At 47.7% G+C, this 19,002-nt stretch overlaps 1 protein-coding gene across 2 annotated transcripts in view; it reads left to right on the top strand.

The window, feature by feature from the left end:
- Nucleotides 1–19,002, top strand: part of LOC135819230 (E-selectin-like) — a 98,379-nt gene that overhangs the window by 63,109 nt on the left and 16,268 nt on the right. For both annotated transcript variants that reach the window (XM_065332397.1, XM_065332395.1), the window contains exons 8-9: nucleotides 3,960–4,160; nucleotides 5,959–6,153. In XM_065332397.1, the coding sequence (XP_065188469.1) occupies nucleotides 3,960–4,160; nucleotides 5,959–6,153 (396 nt within the window). The remainder of the gene's footprint in view (nucleotides 1–3,959; nucleotides 4,161–5,958; nucleotides 6,154–19,002) is intronic.

Here is a 19,002-nt window from a genome sequence, read left to right as displayed (position 1 = left end):
GCTTGACGCGATTGCCGTCCTCATAAGCCTTTGCTTGTTGACGTACCTGCGAGGGACGCAGAGCACTGAGCCGCGTGCGTGGCTGGCGTCCAAACATCATCTCCGCAGGTGTTCTGCCGGCATGGTTGGGTGTCGTGCGGTACGTTAGCAGAAACCTGTCGAGCCGAGCTTGCAGTGGTTCGCTCGTTGCACCCATTTCCTTCAACTTCTGCTTCAACACACCCACATAGCGCTCAGCAAGTCCATTCGTAGCCGGATGGCCTGGAGCCGTCAGGGTGTGCACAATGTCGTTGGCACGGAGGAAAGCCTTGAATTCCTCGCTCGTGAATTGGGTTCCATTATCTGAAACAAGATGCTCCGGCAGACCAAACACAGAGAACACGTGCCGCAGAGCCGCAATAGTGGTTGCAGACGTGGCATTAGACATTGCAATTACATCCAGATACTTTGTGTATGCATCCACCACAACCAGGAACATCTTGCCCATGAATGGTCCTGCAAAGTCGATATGCACCCGTTTCCAAGGACCGTTTGGCCATGACCAGGTTCCCGACTTGGCAGGTGGACATTTCGCACTTTCTTGGCATTGAGCACATGCCTTGACCAACATTTCAATCTCTTGATCCACATTTGGCCACCATAAGTACCGTCGTGCCATTTGCTTGGTTTTGACCATGCCAAAGTGCTCCGTGTGCAAATCACGTAGCAATACCATTCTTAGTGATTTGGGTATGACAACTCGTTGTCCCCACAATAGGATACCATCTTCCGCAGACAGCTCATCCCTCTTATTGTGGTAAGACCGAAACGATTGGGGTACTGAGCTAGGCCAACCATTCACCACATAGTCGAGCACCTTAGATAGCTCAGGGTCACGAGCTGTTTCCGATTTCACTACGTCTGCTTTGATTATCGTATCTTCCTCCACTAGCAAGACACGAACCGTAACCATTTCCTCTGCAGACGGACTGATATTCTCACATGGTTGCCTAGACAGGAAATCCGCGTAGACATTTTCCTTGCCTGGCAAATACTTGATCTCATAATCATAGCCAGCTAGCATTAGTGCCCATTTCTTGATGCGAGCTGATGCAAGTGTAGGAACTGGTTCGTTGTTTCCCAGTAACTTCAATAGTGGTTGATGGTCGGTTTGAAGTGTGAAGTGGCGCCCTAGCAAGTATTTCTGGAACTTCGTAACACCGAAAACCACAGCTACGGCTTCCCGTTCGATTTGTGCATAACGCGATTCAGCCGGTGTCAATTTCCTTGACACGTAAGCAACCGGCAAAACATCACCATTCGTTTGCCTTTGCAATAGTACGGCACCTAGACCCATTGGAGAAGCGTCCACCTGGAGTGTGACTGGCTTCTTGACATCGTAGTGTGCTAATAGCGTATGCTCACACATTGCATCTTTCAAGGCCTGGAATGCATCTTCCTCTGCCTTGCTCCATTGCCATTTCATTTCTTTCCTGAGCAGGTTGTACAGTGGTGCAGCAATCTCTGCGAACCGAGGTACAAATTTCCGTTGAAAATTGGCCGCACCCAGAAAAGAGTACAATTCATTCACGTTGTTAGGCGGCTTTGCGACTTTCAAGGCATTCACTCGATCAGGCGAGGGTGCGATTCCCTGCGCGGTTACCTGATGACCGAGGTACGTTAGCTTATCCGCCATGTAGCTGAACTTCTTAGGATTGAGCTTGAATCCTTTCTCATTTAGGCAAGATAGCACTTGATCCACATTTTTCTCATGGATCTCCTCATCACGACCAGTACACAACACATCGTCGATGTAGCCCCCGCATCCTGGCAAATCGCTAAGGGTTTCTTCCATTACCCGTTGGAAAATAGATACGGCGCTGTGAAAACCAAAAGGGAGTCGTTTGTACTGATACAACCCCTGCATGGTATTGATCGTGGTGTACTTCCGACATTCAGGTGCTATCTCTAGCTGGTGGTAGGCTTGCGACAAATCCAGCTTCGTGAATTTAGACCCCGGGCCCAATTTGTGCAATAGCTCCTCAAGAGTGGGTAGCGGGTATTGCTCGCATTTAGAATGCAGATTGATAGTGCCACTGTAGTCACCACAGATTCTCAACCCACCTCCTGATTTCTCTACCGTGACAGTGGGGGAGGCCCATTCTGAATGCGTGACTTTCTCGATTATACCATCTGCTTCCAATTTATTCAGAGCCTCAACATAGCTCTCCCGAATTGACAGTGGTACCGGCCTTGCCTTTCGGTAAACAGGGCTCTCATCAGACACATGCAATTTCACCTGCACGCCTTTCACCTTTCCCACTTCTGAGGTGTCGAACAACCCTGGGTATTTCTCAATGAATTTAGCGCCAGACTTTTCGACCTGGTGCACTTCGAAAATTGATTTCCAGGGGAGTTTGAACAAAGCCATTGCATCTCTGCCCAGAATAGATGGACGGTTTCCATTTGTAACCCTCACCAATAGTGTGTGCAATTGTGTGCCCATTCGGAACTCCATTTCCGCTTCCCCGAGACAATTAATCACATCTCCAGAGTAGGACACAAGGTTGATACTGGATTCCATCAGGTTACTCAGCACACCATTGCATTGCAAGAAATCTGCGCTGCTGAGAATCGTGACAGCACTTCCTGTATCAATCTCCATTTGGATAGTGGTACCCATTACATCTAATGATACAGTGTACGGTAGTCGCCCCATTGCATTTACACTATACATGGTGACATCGGGTTTACTAGCACATGGAACGAACTCACCAATTTCTTCCGCGATGTGATGGACAGTTTGTCCAGACTTCTTCTTGCGGCAAGCTCTCTCGATGTGACCCACCGTACCACACGCGTGACACTTCACACTCTTGAAGCGGCACTCTTCCGGTTTGTGACCAGCCTTGTCACACCGAAAACATTTCTTGTCGTGCGACTTGAAAGTTGGAGTTGGCTTGCTCGTCGACTGGCGCGAACGAACGGCGTGGACGGACTGCGCCGTCAATTGTTCCGACTCTCTCGATGCAGTTTCATAGGCTGATGCCATCGTCACAATGTCCGCCAAACTTGAGGTCTCCTTTGCTTTCGACAATATCTCCTTCGTAACACTCATCGACTTCAACCCACTGACAAACTGGTCTCGGAGTGCCCTGTCCAAATACGCCTGAAACTTACAGTCCATGGCTGCTTGCTTTAGTCTAGCTGCATACTGTGTTGCTGACTCTCCATCCTTTTGACAAATCCTCTGGAATCTATGAGTCGCCGCCAACACACTGACATTAGGCTTGAAGTGCTCTGAAAGCAATTCTCCGAGTTCCTCAAACGTTTTCTGCGCTGGTTTGTCCGGCAGGCAAAGACTCTTCAGAATCGAGTAGTTCTCAGCAGAGAGTTGACTGATCAGGACAGCTGCCTTTTGCGTGTCCGCCGCTCTCTCCTGGTCCGCGGTTGCCCCAGCTGCGACTTGTCCAATACTGTTGGCGATAAAATAAAACGTGAGTCTCTCTACATACTCACGAAAATCACCTTTTTCAAATATTTCAAGCTTCGATCGCGACATCTTCGTCTTTTATCTTCGTCGCCAAATTGTTATGTCCCCTTGCGGACTAACATTCCATTACACTCATGCATTCTTACTGACACACACAAACACTAGCATTTGTAAGACATTCTCCTCTTGGTCAGGTAAAGTAACAACAACAACCATATGCGAGCATGCGCAATACAGTAACAAACGGTGTAGTAGATATATAATGACTAACTTGCATACACAACACTTGTGTTGACGAGCCTTGTTGGCCACAGTATCATCAACAAGGCCACTTTATGGTGTCATAGTTGTCTCTGAAACTTGGCGCACCCAGAATGATAGATATGAAGTCTAATTGGGATGCTTATGTCTCTGTGTCTTGCTTTTCATGATTCCACGCATTTTTCGGTATCTTGACGGATGTCATTCCTTGACCAACACTTGACAGCTGCCACTACCTATTGCGATAGTACGATCGCAGTACACAATGGACATGTAACCACGTCGGGTAACAGCATTCATTCTGTTGCCACTGTTACCTGTAACCGAGGTTATCTTCCACGGAATAAGAACCCAGTGACGTGTGTTGCATACAATCAAACATTTGGCAGGTGGAATAATACACGCGCTGGTGGAGTTACATGCGATCGTGAGTGACAGATTTTGCTTCCTCTGTGTATATTATGCCTATTGGGTGCATATATCTGCCTGGGCGCACAGTGCATACCAAGGTGACTACAAAATTTCACCAATCGCTCAAAACTTTTGTCCGAATTCAAAGATAGGCATGTCTATTCGTATCAAGAAAATATCAGTTGTCGGTTTGAAAAACCTGAGGAAGATCCGATATCCTGGACCAGAGTCAAAAAGGTATGACACTCGAAAGAAAATTATTAGCGCATGTCATCTCGTGCCGGCGTGAATTTGAAACACAAGCAAGGGTTTTCCCTGACTCGCTGCCCACACATGTACACATGGCACGCGTCATCTTGAAGTTGCATTTCTCAGCTCTCTCCTGCTAAAATATTGACCGTTCTGCGATCGAAATTGTTCAAATGGCTGAGAATAATGTTCTCACAGGTCAGGTATTGTAACACTCCCATCGCGCTGCGGCGTTACTCCTACGGCTCTATCAATTGTGAACTGGATAGGGCTGTGGTTGTCTTGCTGAGAGCTTCACGTAGAGGTTATTAGAATCCTCCGTACCACAAAGGAGAATCGTTGTGCTTTCGCGAGTCAAAGTAAGACAAAGGAGTTCTCTCTCTCTCTCTCTCTCTCTGTGGTCACTCAGCCAGCACAGATTCCAGATGTTAATGTCAACAACCTGGCGTTTTTCAATAGCCTCCGGACAGATGTATCTCTGGTGCCTAAGGAAAATCGCCAGAAATTGCTGGCAGCAATTTTGGAATTTTGGCAAGAATACCCAGCTGAAAAGATGGAGATCGTGTGCAGGTGTTTGCGCAATTCGGACCACAACATTCTGTAGAGTGGCGGCAGAAATGAGTACCATTAGAGGGACCATTAGCAAGCCGTGAAACGTCAACGGGAACGAGTTCATTATAACGCACGTGAAACACCACGTGATTTAGGATTAGCTTCTCGCGTTCACAACCCGTCTACTCGAGTCGGCTGCTTTCCAGTTTCAATCAGCTTTCTGATATTTTTTACTGGCAATGATTTTTGCGAACTTTTCCTTGAGAACAATTCTCAGCCCGACTGACTTTTACCCGAATGACAGTGAAAGAAACCCCATGACAGCCACATCGTCGATGGATGCGCTGAGGAGCTTTGAAATCCTGGCGCGGCTGGGGATGTCAGATCAATAATTGCTCGGAACGCGTGATGGCAATTCGCCTGAAGTATACTTCGACAGACCGTTCCCCGAGTGGCTCACGACTCACTGGTTTGGATGCGAGAAATATAGAGTGGACGGGCAGTCGTGTTGGCGAGGTGAGGGTGTCGCATTCGTACTGCGCGGACAAGCTTTGAAATCCTGGCTCGACGGGTGTGTCAGATCAGTAATTGCTCGGAATGAGTGATTAAAAGCTGTGTTCGTGACTGGCGCGTGTACGCGTGAAACCATGCATCCGGGTGTATTTTTGCTGACTTCTTGGATGTATTGTGTATGGTAATGAGCACCAGACTGACAATGACATTCTTGCCGTAGAATGTCTCCATACTCCTTGTCTGTCTGGTGCTACTACCCTGTGCACGTCTGACTGTTCAAAACCCGGTTAGTTGTTGAATTCTAATACATAACTTGTGCCCCCCTGTTTTCTTTGTTTCCCCTTAAACAGTAATCTAAAAACGAAATATAGCTCACAATCCGCAAACACATGATTGAGTAGTCTGATTGGGGTGTTTATGACTCTGTGTTTCGTTTTCTTGATTTCATTCTTCTTTTCCGGTGTCTTGACGGTTGTCAATCCTTTACTGATGCCTGACAGCTATCTCTGATTATTGCTCAAGTAGTACCACAATAAGCCATGGAAAGTTACATGTGTCCTTCCCTTCTGACCCCCTTAAGCGGGTTGGATTCGTTACCTGTGACTACGGTTACCTTCCACATAATATTTGGGCAATGAAATGCAGAGTCCACAATGCTACGCACGGCAAATGGGAGAACCTACTGCAGTGCAATGGTGAGTGAAAGAATTTGTTTATTCTGTGTTTAATGATAGCTTGCATAGCGTACTACCGGTAGGACGCTGGAAATCACGCTGAGAAAATGTGAACGCTTGAGAACTGATTTTTTTGAACTGGGTTATTGTAATCTTTGGACTCCTTAGCAGTGGCGCAAGACGCGAGCACATGTTCTGCGCACTGCGCATGCGCAAATTTTCATTGTCAAAATGCCTACATTGATTCAGGTCGGAACGCGAGTAACGGTGCCAGCGACGACTTTTGATCATGGTTTTTACGCACGCGATGAGGATCGATGGTCATTCTCCGCATATGGAGACAGCTGGAGAAGTGCGGAGTATTTGGGCACTGTTTTGAGTGTGACTTTTGATCGAGAACGATGCAGAATAAAGTGGGATTTGGACAGTACTACATCGATTGTAGCCGTTGCTGATGTTCGTGCAGCTGCAGAGTCCGACCCTTGCGACGACAGAGCAAGAGGTAAGCGTAGAATTGTTCGTCCCAAGCGTTTCGAGGACAGCGACAGCGATGTAGCCGATCAGCCTAGTAATAGTCGTACCTGTGCAAATAGTCGTAGTGCAAGTTCTGGATCTGTGCATGCTGCACGTTCTGCTCTGTCATCCAATGTTCCATCGAGAAAACGCCGCCGCTCTCCAACTCCGGAGCCTGCGGAGATACATTCGATTGACGGCGACGACGATACTTCAACCGATCGGCCTAGTAATAGTCGTACCTGTGCAAATAGTCGTAGTGCAAGTTCTGGATCTATGCGTGCTGCACGTTCTGCTCTGTCGTCCAATGTTCCATCGAGAAAACGCCGCCGCTCTCCAACTCCAGAGCCTGACCAATGCTTGTTTGACGACGACGATAATACTTCACCGTTGTCAGTAAATCTGACTTCCCAAGACCCCGTATCGACGCGGCGACAACCTGCACTAGCTGCACTCGACGGCGACGACAGCAGCTCAAGTAGCTGTTGCAGTGACGACGATAGTGATTCGGATTCATCAGAATGTAGCAGTAGTGAAGGATCGAGTCTTGAAGACACTCCCACTGTTCTTCAGGCACATGGTTTGGACTGGACATTGAGTGACATAGTGATCGATCAGTACAAGGATATTCCGTACAAAGCGAAAATAAATGCTGACAATTTGCACACAATGAATGAATTGGACGCCTGGATGCTGTTCTTTCCGCACGAGGAAATGGATGAGATAGTGAAGTGCACAAATGCTCACCTGCGTGACAAGCGGAAAGCTGTAACCCGCGATTAGTTTTACAAGGTGATAGGTCTCCTCTACCTGATGACGCTGTGTCCAGTACGTTGCCAACGGCGTGACCACTGGAGTATGACCGAGGGTCTCCTTCCAGCACCAGCCTTCGTACGTCGATACGGCATGGGAGCAAATCGCTTTGAGGAAATTCTTGCTGCCATGCACTTTCGTCCACCAGTCAGCGGAGACACCAGGCGCGGCTGGAAAATTGTGAGCCCCCTCATCGACATGTGCAATTTGAAGTGGCAGACTTCGATCCGGCCAGGCCACAAATTGACAGTGGACGAGTCAATGTTTGCTTGGTACGGTCGTGGTGGAGACATTGGTGGGACGCCCACAGTCATCAAAATCAAGCGGAAGCCAAAAGGTGTGGGCTGCGAAATTAAGTCCGTTGCTGATGCGTCCACCAACATCATGCTTGCGATGGTAAATCAACGAGGGCAAAGACACCATGGCTACCAAGAAGTGGCAGAAAGAGTTCGGTGCTGGAACTGCCACAACTTTGCGACTGACGGATACCTGGCATGGCTCGGGAAGAATCGTGTGCGGCGATTCCTGGTTTGCATCCGTCAAGACAGCAGTCGCTCTTATGAAGCTTGGGCTCTTCTTTGCGGGTGTTGTCAAGACGGCGTACCCAGCCTTCCCGTTGAAGCTCCTGTCCGCGATGTGTCCTTCTCCGAAAGGCCGCTTCGTGTCTGCAACCGCACAGAGGGACGGCATAGCACTGAATGCCGTGGCATGGTGCGAGACAAGAAGGTGCATTCGTTTGTCAGCACGTGAGGGACGACTCTTGCCGGAGATCCTGCCAAGAAAAAGCGGTATGATGACAACTTGAAACTGTACTTCAAGACAGTTGATCAACCGAAGTTGGTGGCAATGTACCACGATGGCGCGCCTTCCATTGATGTCCACAACCACCTTCGGCAGGATGGCTTGGCTCTGGAGCAAGTGTGGCCCACGGACACCTGGCACCATCGTGTGTATGCCTCAGTGTTTGGCATCATGGAGACAAATGCTTACCTTGCATTTTCCCATTTCTGCTGTGGCCTCGACAAGATCACCCACTCGGCATTCACCACTCGTCTTGCGGAGCAACTGATCCGCTACAACGCCCCGCAGCAGCCGCAAAGTCAAACAGGTGCTGCGGACCTGAAGCAGATCAGCCTGACGGCACCGAGCATCGGTTGGTATCCCTGTCCGAGGTCAGCGGCAAGCCACACACACAGCGTAAATGTGTTGCGTGCAGGCATGTCCGCGACTCGGGCAGGAAGGCGAGCTACTACTGCTCCACGTGTGGGCTGAATGCTGTGATGTGCTCTCCGGCCATGGGACGCACGTGCTTTCAATACCACATCGTACATGGCCTGCCACACTGAGTGAACGTGTGTTCAGCCTGCTATGCTCATGCTTGCATCTATATTATTTATTTTTCATTATAACTCCTTTTTTCTACTGTTGCCAAGGGCGTTCTACTGTTGCCACGGGACGTACGTGCTTTCAATACCACATCGTCCATGGCCTGCCACACTGAGTGACCGTGTGCTTAGCCTGCTATGCTCATGCTTGCATCTATATTATTCCCGTAGCTATGCAGAAGACGTTACTTCAGTAACGTCTGGCGCTAGCCAGGGTCCACACAGCTTTAATTTGGTGTTGGTGTGTTTGTTTGCGTCACGCCTGGCGCTATCCGTATCTGACGGCAAAAAAGCATAGGATGTTATAAATTTTTCAATTCTCCTACATGTATTTTTTTTTCAGGCATATCCTGGGATTCGAACCCGCACTATCGCCCTACATGCATTCCCCCATACACTTCGCATTCATACCCATTCTTCCAAGTTGCTTCACGTTATTATCTTGCGTTTGAAAGCCCTATTTGAATATTGCGGGCAGCTGTATGTGGCCAGCTGTGTTTGATGGTACGGTACGGTACGGGAGACGGTGTCGTATTACCCTCGATCGTACCTGTCCCGTACCTATCCCCTACCGTACCGTGCCATCAAAGACGGCTGGCCACAATGCATATTCAAATAGGGCTTTCAAATGCAAGATCACAATGTGAAACAACTAAGTTACTTGGAAGAATTAGTATGTATGCGAAGTGTATCGGGGGATGCATGCAGGGCGCGCGATAGTGCGGGTTCGAATCCCAGGTTATGTCTTAAAAAAAAGGAAATTTTTAAAGAATTTATAACATCGCTATGCTTTTTTTGTCTAGGTCATCAAGGCAAAAAGGCATAGCGTAGGGCCCTGAGCTTCCAAGCTCTCTCGTTTATTTTTCATTATAACTCCTTTTTTCTACTGTTGCCAAGGGCGTTGCCATGGTACCCGGCAATTCAACATTTGACACGGTCGTTATAATGCATTGCTTACATCAGTCAGCCTGCTATGCTCATCTTACATCAGTCCCGTAGCTATGCAGAAGACGTTACTTCAGTAACGTCTGGCGCTAGCCAGGGTCCACACAGCTTTAATTTGGTATTTGTTTGTGTGTTTGTTTGTTTGTGTCACGCCTGGCGCTATCCGTATCTGACGGCAAAAAAGCATAGGATGTTATAAATTTTTCAATTCTCCTACATGTATTTTTTTTTTCAGGCATATCCTGGGATTCGAACCCGCACTATCGCCCTACATGCATTCCCCCATACACTTCGCATTCATACCCATTCTTCCAAGTTGCTTCACGTTATTATCTTGCGTTTGAAAGCCCTATTTGAATATTGCGGGCAGCTGTATGTGGCCAGCTGTGTTTGACGGTACGGTACGGTACGGGAGACGGTGTCGTATTACCCTCGATCGTACCTGTCCCGTACCTATCCCCTACCGTACCGTGCCATCAAAGACGGCTGGCCACAATGCATATTCAAATAGGGCTTTCAAATGCAAGATCACAATGTGAAACAACTTGGAAGAATTAGTATGTATGCGAAGTGTATCGGGGGATGCATGCAGGGCGCGCGATAGTGCGGGTTCGAATCCCAGGTTATGTCTTAAAAAAAGGAATTTTTTAAAGAATTTATAACATCCCTATGCTTTTTTTTTGTCTAGGTCATCAAGGCAAAAAAGCATAGCGTAGGGCCCTGAGCTTCCAAGCTCTCTCGTTTAATGTTCAACATAATCTTCTTTTGTTCTGCCGCTTCCATGGGCGTTGCCATGGTAGCCTGCAGTAGTACTCGTCCAACCGCGTCCAAATTTTCAGAATTTCACCCAATGGCTCTATGTAGTGTGTGGTTTCAATTTTACGGAAGACACTGGTATATAGCCAGTGTGGCATGTCAGTGTATGATGGTCCTACCGGTAGGTCCTACCGGTAGGACCAGGGTCTATGCAAGCTATCATTAAAACATTGGGGGTATTCTTATCCGGACCTCCCATGTCCAGACTTCTGCATCAACCGTGCAACTTACAGATGGGTATCATGGTCCTAGCCAAAGGGAGTGTGTGTGTGTGTTGTGTGTGTGTGGGGGGGGGGGGGGGGGAGGAGGAGGCAGCGCCTTCCTACTCTGATTGAAAATGCCCCCCCCCCCCTTACAATAATTGTCAATTTTGTGTTTTTCATGCTATTCAATGAAAAGCAGTCAAATGTCGGTAACAGAAGGTTCATAAAGGCACACTTGTGTGGGGTGAAGCCGGCGATCCTCTCCTGCACGTTGCATTTTGCATGGCATGGTGATTTTGCAAAATGAAAAAAATGGGTCACAGATTACCTGTTTCTCCTGCCCCTGCCTATTTGGACCTGGCTAGAACCGGTGGGTATTGAGCTTTGCATATTGACAGTCCGCCACACACAGCTGCTTGAATGAAGCCAGATTCCATTTTAGTGGCATTCAATGTGGTTTCCTAGAATATTTTTGTAAACGAGCAAAACCATGCAATTTGCTCAAATTAGTTTTAACCTGTGATGCCCTTAAATATATAAACCTGCACTGGGATCAATTTGGAATAAAAATAGTAATGCATGCACCCAGCTGGGTAGTGGTAGCTGAGTCCTCGCTGGCACCAGTACTGCCGCAACCGAGTAGGGCGCAGACAATGAAGGGTCCGTCACTGGGCACGTAGAGCGATCGTCAGGTCGACACTCATGGACAGTGAGGCCTCCGGTGCTCCTGAACCATCTCTTACACGTCGGGCATTTCCTGCTCCCGATCTGATCGGCGATCTGCTTGCTGCGCTCCTCTTTGCACTTGTGTCGGGCCATACCACTCTTTGACAGTGACCAGCCACAAACCGCCATGGTGTTCGTGGTGGTGGGCGTGGTCCAGATAAATTCGCGGTTGTGGGCGCGGTCTAGATGAATTAACGCTGGAGCACGCCCCTCGTCATTCACTGTGCTCCTGTGGCAGGTCAAACCATGCCTCATCGCCCAGGTCTAGGCATCGAACATCTGCTCCCACGGCGTCACGCCACTTCTTTCGAGGGCCACAGGCAGGACGGGTCGGCAAGAGGGAGCCAAACAGCAGCTGACGCGGAGTACGCTCCTCCTCCATTCTGCACAGATGACCAGCCACTCCATCTGGCGACGCATGAGACGGGTTGGTAGATCGTCTTGTCTGGCGGAGTTCAGATTGCCAAAACCTCAGTGTTAGTCAAGCAAGATGTCCGTATGTCAAGTTGAGTGATACCCAGGATCAATCCCATACATGAAATCATAGCCAGCAATCGCATGTCACCACGTACATTGAAAATCAACATAATTTTGCGAATCGACCTTTTTTTCAGGATCACTTTTCAACGAGGACGAAGCGAAGTCGGCCGAACAAAGCCTAGAGGAAGAAAATCACCCTCTCCACTTCACCATCACGATACTGACATAGATACGAGATGAAACAACTAAAAAATCCACAAGAAAACTGTACGGCCATCATGACTTTGGTCTGACTTTGGTCTGAGAATTTCTATCACGATCAAAAATGTTCGAGGAGCACTCAAAAATAAGCCACAGACGTACCTTACTCGCTCTCTACTCCTTTTTCAAGGCACAAAAGTCGACTCTCCACTTTCAAACCAGGAACCAGACATACCAGTGGTCCTTTTCAGCTGCTCCACGAGCGCAGGAAAGGTTCACCAAGGGGCGCAGAGCAGCATCCATTCCAGAAAAATAGCTAAAATACGAGTGAGACTGCATGCCTGAGAACATGAGTACATGTATGAGTACATGCAGAAAATAGTCAATTTCAGCGTTTCTGCTCCAAACAGCAACTAGCTTCGACTAGAAACAAAGATTACACCAAAGGATCAAACAACAACCATTTTCTGCAGTTTTTTTGCAGATGGCTTCCTTGTGCTTGGCCCAGCACGCCAAAAATCACACCTGGGAGGAGTACAAAAATTACAACTCTCAGATGTCCTCGATTGCTGGCCATGATGGAATGTCGAGAGGGCGGTTACATCCCGGCTCAGCGGCACCCAGCACTCACAGCAGTAGAGCAACAGGGACACAACACACACCTCATATACCTGGCACTTAGTGGCAACTGATAGGTTGTGATCCATGAAATATGTACAACGCAGCGCCCCAAAGGTCCTCGAAGATCCAGCAATGAGTGACTTGATATTATGAGCCGATCAAACATCCGTACATGTATGTGCGATGGAGCCGAGATACTTGAAGTCTGCCACGATCTCAACATTATCACCCACTACCATCAAAGGCAAGCGGTCATGTGCTGTGAGTCCGCAGACGACCGGCATGACCTTCGTAATCGCGAGATTCGCCTTCAGGCCATATGCGCCAGCAACCTGTACAAACGCAGCCAGAGCCTGTTGCGCACCCTCATGGGAGTGAAAAGCTTGAATAATGCGGACAAGTCTATCGGGGACACCAACTCTTCCCAGAACGAACCACAAACTTTCACAATTGACAGAATTGTAGGCTTTCCGTAGGTCTAAAAATACCAGGAACCCCTTGCATCGATGTTCATACAGCTTTTCCGTAGATTGACCTACTATGAAGACCATGTCTGTACATGATCAGCCTCTACGTAAACCACACTGGCTGTCTGGTAGTATAGACTCGGCAAGAATCTGAAAATGCTGCTGGATTAAAGAATCCACTGCCTTGCCCGCAACGTCAAGTAATGAGATGCTCTGCCAATTGTCACAAATGGCGAGGTTCCCTTTCTTGGGGATCGGCACGAGACTACAGTCGACCCAATCCTGGAGGACCTCTTGGGCATCCCAGGCACATTTCACCACATCCAGAATAGCAGACATACACCGAGGTCCACCAGCTGTAGTGATAGCTTGCATAGACCCTGGTCCTACCGGTAGAAAAAAAGAAGATAATTATAATGAGCAATAAATAATAAGTATAGGATGAGCATAGCAGGCTAACTGATGTAAGCAATCAAGAGTACATGAAAACCAGAGTGTGCAGCTTGGGGCCTTTTCTGCTATGGGTGTCTGTCACGGCGAAATTCCGTGATTACATCATATTTGGCCCAGATCTGAGGCGGGAAATGGCGTAGTGCGTACAACTGAGCTGCAGTTGTGCAGAAAGAGACCTGCTTGAATCCTGCTTGTACGCACTACATCACTAAAATGATGTAATAACGGAATTTCGCCGTGACAGCCACCCATCCGAGCTGCACACTCTGGTTTTCATGTACTCTTGAAGCAATGCATATAACGACCGAATCGAATGTTGAATTGCCAGGTACCATGGCAACACCCTTGGCAACAGTAGAAAAAAAGACGTTAGGCGAGACCAAAAAAATTAGTGATTCCCGGGCCCTCCCGCACCAAAATGGAGCCAAGGCCATTTTTTTTTGAACAGTTCATAATACATCTACAGTACCAATCGTGTGAGTAGATCTGTGACGTGGAGTCACACAAACCCGAGCTTTGCTTGTACGACTCCCTGATGTACAGATCAGAACCATCGTTGGCCGAAATACAGAAAAATTGAACGGGTAAACCGCGTGCCTGTTTTTTTGTGAAATTTGAATAAAAAAATAAAAATTACTGGAAAATACTGTAAAAAAAAAGCTCGGCATGGCATGCACATATGCGCATACACACAGTCATAGGAAAAAAATAAAAATTCGCCCGCCCGCACCAATTTCATTGTGGGTCCTGCCCGGGAATCTCGATTTTATTTTGGTCTCGCCTTATAATGAAAAAATAATAATATAATAATATGGAGTCGGCGTGGAGAAAGCAATTTTATTAGTGCAATTAGGAGTATAATCGATGCAGACATGGCCAAACAACAACGAGTTCATGGAATTTTTAAGGATTTTTATGTTATTCAAAATCGATTTTCGTGTTCCGCTCATCAGTGAATAGTATCGGAACTGAGGGTACTGTGTACAACAATAGAACATTTTATAACAGCATAATTAATTAAAAGTGTGAACAACAAAGGGTACGTTGGTAGGACTCTTCAACACCTGAACGCACGTATCAGACAACATGTGCCGTTGCACTTATTACCACCAGCAGCCAGAGCAAAGAGGCCAAAGCGTGGTAGGCCGTGTAAGAACCCGGTTAGCTCAGTAGACAAACACGCTGTGCCGACAGCGCCGCCTGTTCCCGTGCCACCACCGGCCCCACCACCTGGGGTGCCGTGGGTGGCTGGGGCTGGGGTGGGTTTGCCATCATTGACCTGGCCACCACTTCTCGACCCACTGCAAACGGCAGCGGAGCCTACTCTAGCACAACATCATCGTCCTGGAATGGAGGAGGGGCCACCGAGAGACACTGAACCTTCACCTCGGCAGTTGCCCTTGCCTCCGCCTGAGCCACCCCCTTTACCTTTGGTGACTACCGAGACGGTGGTCCCCCCGGTGCTGGGATCCACGGTGCCGACTGTGTCTGGACAGAGAGGGAGATCATCGACAAACCAAAATGAAACCAATATCCTCACCCATAGACCCAGAAGAAGCACAGCAAACTATTCACTTGAAATTTATGCACGGAATGGACTTGGCCCACGCAAAATGGACAGTGGAAATGGGTGTGCAGTAGCAGAGAACCCAGCAACGGTGACGCGGAGCAGCGGTCAGACGACTTGTGATGCTGGTGGAGATGATGGAGCCATGTTGGAGGCTGATAAGGAGTGCAGTGAGACTGAGCATCAAACGGATGATGAGGAAGTGACTGGTGATGATGATGGTGGTGATGAGGACGATGATGATGAAGATGAGACGGAGGACGAGGATAAGGCGGAGGAGGTCGAAGGAAAGGAGCGGGATGAGACGGAAGAGAGCGACGTGAGCAAAAAGTCAGCTGTATTTTGTCACTTGTTATCACGTCCAGATTGTCTTGGTGTGTACGATGATTCTCACTTTTCTGTTTTGTGCCGTGCAAGTTATGTTAAGCAGCTGAAGGTTCTGGAAGCTGTATGTATTCGTGTGCATAATCCTGTTCTTTGTAAACAAAAGAAGCATGTAGTCGCGCTAAAGTTGTTCTCGTAGCTGGTTATCAGATGTAAATGTTGTGTCATGTTGCACTGTATCACCTCTTGCTTTGTGGCTGCACTCAGTTATATACGTTAGCACTATGTTTGACACCTATTATGTAATGCTGTAGCACTTCCTTTGTTGTTCACACTTTTAATTAATTATGCTGTTATAAAATGTTCTATTGTTGTACACAGTACCCTCAGTTCCGATACTATTCACTGATGAGCGGAACACGAAAATCGATTTTGAATAACATAAAAATCCTTAAAAATTCCATGAACTCGTTGTTGTTTGGCCATGTCTGCATCGATTATACTCCTAATTGCACTAATAATAATATGGAGTGAGCATAGCAGGCTGAACACACGTTCACTCAGTGCGGTAGGCCATGGACGATGTGATATTGAAAACACGGGCGTCCTGTGGCCGGAGAGCACATCATGGCATTCGGCCCAGACGTGAAGCAGTAGTAGCTCACCTTCCTGCCCGAGTCGCAGATATGCCTGCACGCAACACATTTACACTGTGTGTGTGTGGCTTGCCGCTGACCTCGGTCAGGGATACCAACCGATGCTCGCTGCTGTCAGGCTGATCTGCTTCAGGCTCCGCAGCCGCTGTTTAACTTTGCGGCTGGTGTGGGATGTTGTAGCGGATCAGTTGCTCCGCAAGACAAGTGGTGAACGCCGAGAGGGTGATTTTGTCGAGGCCACAGCAGAAATGGGAAAATGCAAGAAAAGCATTCGTCTCCATGATGCCAAACACTGAGGCATACACACGATGGTGCCAGGTGCCCGTGGGCCACACTTGCTCCAGAGCCAAGCCATCCTGCCGAAGGTGGTTTTGGACATCAATGGAAGGCGCGCCATCATGGTACATTGCCACCAACTTCGGTCGCTCAACTGTCTTGAAATATAGTTTCAAGTTGTCATCATACCGCTTTTTCTTGGCAGGACTTTGGGCACATGCTGACAAAGGAATGCACCTTCCTGTCGCGCCATGCCACGGCATTCAGTGCTACGCCGTCTCTCTGTGCTGTTGCGGACACGAAGCGGCCTTTCGGAGAAGGACACATCGCGGAGAGGAGCTTCAACGGGAAGGCTGTGTGTGATTGAAAACTGCTTCACTAGAGCTTCGTAGAAGATGAAATTTTATTTATTTATTTATTCAACATCTTATGGCTTCCAATGGCAGCCAAAACGGGCAGATGTGGATGATAGCCAACCATGGTAAAAGAAGGAGAAGATTATATACATGAAAAGGAAACAGTTTAAAAAGCTATATTGATTAATTTTTTTTATTATTACGGTGCACTCAGTCATCAGCAGGCCCTCAGATTCACTTTAAATTCTTTCAATGATGCAGAAGTCTTCACTGAGTCGGGAAGTTGTAGCCACGCACAGTAGTCACAGAGTCAAGAGACACTTTGTTTCTGGTTGAGCGGCCCGAAACAAACCAGTTATAAGGCTTTATATGTTCAGGAACACAACCCAAGAGCATTCGATGAACCAATATACAGAGGCAAGTTAGTCGACGTTGCTCTAACGGAGTAGTCTGAGCTAATAAGTACAACTCATTGGAGGGAAAGGAAGGTTTCTTCGAGAACAAAATTTTTAGAACTTTCTTATGATGAACTTCAATGGAATTGGATAAGACCTTAGCTAGGCCACACCAGCATATTCAAACAATGGAAGGAGATAAATTATAGCTGAACGGCACGGAATAGAGAGATGTTTACAATGACTTTTAATATAGCCAAGAGCACGGCTGACTTTATTACAAAATGTAATGATAATTATTATTATTATTATTATTTTAATAACGAAGGTACGTGTTGGGTCGTAAGTATCCACGCAAACACACATCCAGTCAAAATAAGGCACTTGTCAAAGTATCCGAACGTTTTCGGTCCCTTCTCATCAAGGATTATACAGGGAATGGCTCAAGTTGGAAAGACTAAAACTTATATAGCGTAAAGATATGAGATAACAACACTCATGACAAGGTGGGAAATTATCAAGTTCAGCACGACACAAAACTGGAAGGAAATAATAATAGTGACAAGAACATAGTGAACAAATTAAGTTACATTGTTAACACCTCGACGAGGAGTAACACCAAACAATTGTAGTGACAACACATTTTCTTTCTGTACGCAAAGTTCAGGATCTAACTTACGGATATACAAAGCTTCTAACACAGCCAGATGCAACGCACATCTACCACGTGACAATATTGAGAACACATTATCACTGTACAACTCACGACAATTGGCACGGGCTGACAGATGTTGCTTGATGGACGAAGTGCGATTCTTAGCTCCGTTGGGTGTTGTCTCCTCCAATGTCCCGTCATCTCGCCTCTTCGCGGCATCACCACTATCCGTCTCTCTGCTTTTCCGCGGCCTTCCACGTTTTCTGACACTAGCCGTTGTGTGCGCGATGCCCAGGATGTTCTACCTACCCTTAGTAAAAGTAACCTTATCTATTTCTTTCAAAGCCGACAATGTGAAGATCGGTATGTAGGTAGAACCCTTCAGCACCTGGGCGCGCGCATTCGTCAACATGTGCCGTTAAGTTTTGTTCCGCTTGATGCGCGTGAGTGTCGTCCTCGCCGTGGTCGTCCTCCAAAATGTGCTGTCATGTCCATTCGTGGATCTTCCTCTTCCTGTGAAGATGTGACTGCATGCCTGTCTTCCTCCGCGTGTGTAGGGCAGGGTCCAGCTGAGAACAGCGTGAAAGCTGGTGAAAGACCGACACGTAAACCACCGAAATTGACAAAGGATCTGTCTGCGTCGGGAAGGGTTACGCGAAGCCAAGTAAAAATACGGACTGGTGAGGACGCACGTACAACGACAACGGAAGTGACAACAACAGTCAATATTCGAAAACGTGGTAGACCGCGAAAACGAACCTCAATATCGAACACCGGACAAGTTGGAGTAAGAAGATCAATAGAAATCCGCAATGGAGGAGACGTAGCTGAAAGGCCACTGGGCATCGCGCACACAACGGCTAGTGTCAGAAAACGTGGAAGGCCGCGGAAAAGCAGAGAGACGGGTAGTGGTGATGCCGCGAAGAGGCGAGATGACGGGACATTGGAGGAGACAACACCCAACGGAGCTAAGAATCGCACTTCGTCCATCAAGCAACATCTGTCAGCCCGTACCAAT

The sequence above is a fragment of the Sycon ciliatum genome, chromosome 6 (genome assembly GCF_964019385.1).
Source record: "Sycon ciliatum chromosome 6, ocSycCili1.1, whole genome shotgun sequence".
In the NCBI taxonomy this organism is placed as follows: Eukaryota; Metazoa; Porifera; class Calcarea; order Leucosolenida; family Sycettidae; genus Sycon; species Sycon ciliatum.
Note: the sequence above shows the minus strand (reverse complement) of the source record. Positions and strands in the feature narration are given on the sequence as shown.